The sequence below is a fragment of the Montipora capricornis genome, chromosome 6, assembly GCF_036669925.1.
Source record: "Montipora capricornis isolate CH-2021 chromosome 6, ASM3666992v2, whole genome shotgun sequence".
NCBI lineage: Eukaryota > Metazoa > Cnidaria > Anthozoa > Scleractinia > Acroporidae > Montipora > Montipora capricornis.
In genome coordinates, this window is record NC_090888.1 from 25,181,507 (window position 1) to 25,184,006 (window position 2,500).

At 42.3% G+C, this 2,500-nt stretch overlaps 1 protein-coding gene across 1 annotated transcript in view; it reads left to right on the forward strand.

The window, feature by feature from the left end:
• The window catches only part of LOC138051826 (WD repeat-containing protein 70-like), a 44,107-nt gene extending 42,734 nt beyond the window's left edge, over nucleotides 1-1,373 (forward strand). The window contains exon 24 of the mRNA XM_068898108.1: nucleotides 804-1,373. Coding sequence (XP_068754209.1) covers nucleotides 804-888 — 85 coding nt within the window. The 3' untranslated portion in view covers nucleotides 889-1,373. The remainder of the gene's footprint in view (nucleotides 1-803) is intronic.
• Nucleotides 1,374-2,500: the final 1,127 nt, after the last annotated feature.

The window sequence follows — 2,500 nt, forward strand, 5'->3', positions numbered from 1 at the left end:
TGATGCCTACTACAGACGCCATTTTCTCAAAGCAGAACAGCAAAGCGGCTATTACGTCATTACGTCATTACAATTGACTAATCAGCTTGACTACGAGCTAAAATTAGATTGAAAAAGATTATCATGGGAAGAGGCCCATGTATGGGGGATGTGTTCTCTCACCCTCATAGTCTCTTGCATCGGACTACCGTGCGGGAAGTCGGGAGTTCAACTCGAATCGGACCAACCCTCAGGGTCTTTAAATGACGAAGGAGAAATTGCTACCTTTAATTACGTTCATAAAATCTGTGCGAAGTTAAAGATCCCACACACTATTCGGAAAGTGCAGGGCACGGAGTTTCCGGTGTTGTGGTCTAGAATGAATCATTGCTCAAGAGGAGTAATTTGTACGTGCTCTGATTTGTGAAGCTTGTTTTTGTCAAAGATTTTCGTCTCTTGTAAACTGCTTCGTGTCGACCGTCGTTTTTATTAAGAACAAAGATTAATGTAACTAAGGTAACGTCTGTTGCTTGGAAACCAATGCGCCTTGCTATGAGAAACATCTAAGCCAATCGTGCTGGTGAAACTTTTATTTCAAAAGGCCATTGGACCCCATTTGCAAGAAAAACCAAGCCACATTAAAAGTAAAGACGTTTCTGGTCATGAAATCTTGTAATAAGTTTCCCCTTGCTCATCTTGAAAATCGTTGGCCGCAGTTTGGAAGAACAGCTTTTAAGAGACTACAAGACTTTCCAAAACAAGGCAGGTCTCTGGAAGATTATCATTTAAATTAAAAATTCGTGGTATTTTATCTTGTTTTGCAGCACACAACCTAGGACACTATTCCACGAAGAGGAAGAGGAAGAAGATGAAGAGGAATCACAGAGCAAAAAGATCAAACTGGTGTAGATCATGCCATTACTGGCAATCGGTCGAAAAAACGCGGGCGTCTTTGGAAGAGTGGCACTGAAAACTAGCACTGGGGCCTGAAACAAATTCTCATGGAGCGCTTTTTATTGTCGTCGTAAAGGAGCAACTGGCTCAGTTATGAACCAGTCATTTCGGTGAAACGAGAAAAAAAGTCCAGTAGAGGAAAGACTGTTTTATGTGTTGTTCCATCGGAACGACCATACACAAGGAAAGAATCTATCAAACTGATTCTTTGTAGCTCTTAGCTTTACATAGCTTGCGAACGCAGACGTATTTCCGGTGGTCGTTTCTCTCCCCCGGGAGAGAAACGACCGCCGGAAATACGTCTGCGTTCGCAGGCTAAGCTTGACAAAAAAGAGAAGGGAAAACGTCAGAAACTACATTGAACTCTGTACATCCAGATCAACAGACTACACATTGCCAGATATAAAAAGTCTTTTAAGAAATAAATGAAACTCAACGATTTTCTCTCTTTGGCCCTTCTATTTTTCTTTTTGCGTGAACTACAAAAATTCTTTCTTTCATAAAGCTCGGATAAACGGCCCCGGTTTATTCTGCGAAGTTCGCCCTAGCGATAACCACAAGATTATAACGAGGCAATTTTAAATATTATGTGGACTACTCTCGTGAGACAGAACGGCTAACTTCCACATTTTGTATCCAAGGTTATACTGTTGACGACTTTCCAGTGGACACAATCCTTCAGGCCCTAATGAACCGTCAAGACGTGTAGGCCCCAATGTGCTGCCTTTGTAATTAAATCTACAGGCCCCATGCAGTTGTTCGAAGGGTAGATATCACTATCCACTGGATAACTAAATTGGTTTTGCTGGTGTTTAGAGTGGTTTTCTATTGAGTGTCGAAAGTAATTTGCAAATTGCTTTGGTTTATGATTAGCTCGTGGCTCGCGCCACTTTTTCAACCAATCAGAAGTGAAACCAAAACCAATCGTGGCTCGCGCGAGCACACTTTCCCGCGCTTTGTGTCGGCTACCTGTAATTACGTCGATTGGTTTACCGGATTGTCTCCGTCCTTTCTGATTAGCTAAAGTAATTGCTTTGGTTTTGGTTTTACGAAACTAGAGCGATTTTCAATTGAGTGCCGAAAGTAATTAGCGAATTACTTTGGTTTTGCATTACTTCACTCAGTGATTGGTTCTAAGTTCTCGCGCCACTTTTTCAACCAATCAGAAGTGATATCAATTTTTCAATTGACAAAAGTCCCGAAAGAACTATTTATATGATAAAACAACCACACAAGATTTGTTTGATGGCGTTAAGCCTGGTTTCCAACGGTCTGCGATCAGTCTACAGGTGAGTCTACGACACGGTCGCCGGCGGTCTGCGGCGATCTGCGGCGCGCGGTCTAGATGATCGGGAAAGTTGTATCTAGTTCTACTTTCCCGACCATCACGACGATTCCGACTAAGACAATTTTTAATGGAAAAGTGTGTCTGAGATGATCTGTGTCCAATCGGCAACACACTATTGTTCGCCTTGAAACACATCCAATCAGACTTGAAGTAAGTGGGCTTTTTTTTCTTCTCGCTTCGCAGAGGATTAGTGGTACGCTTGTCTGCGATCGCTTCATA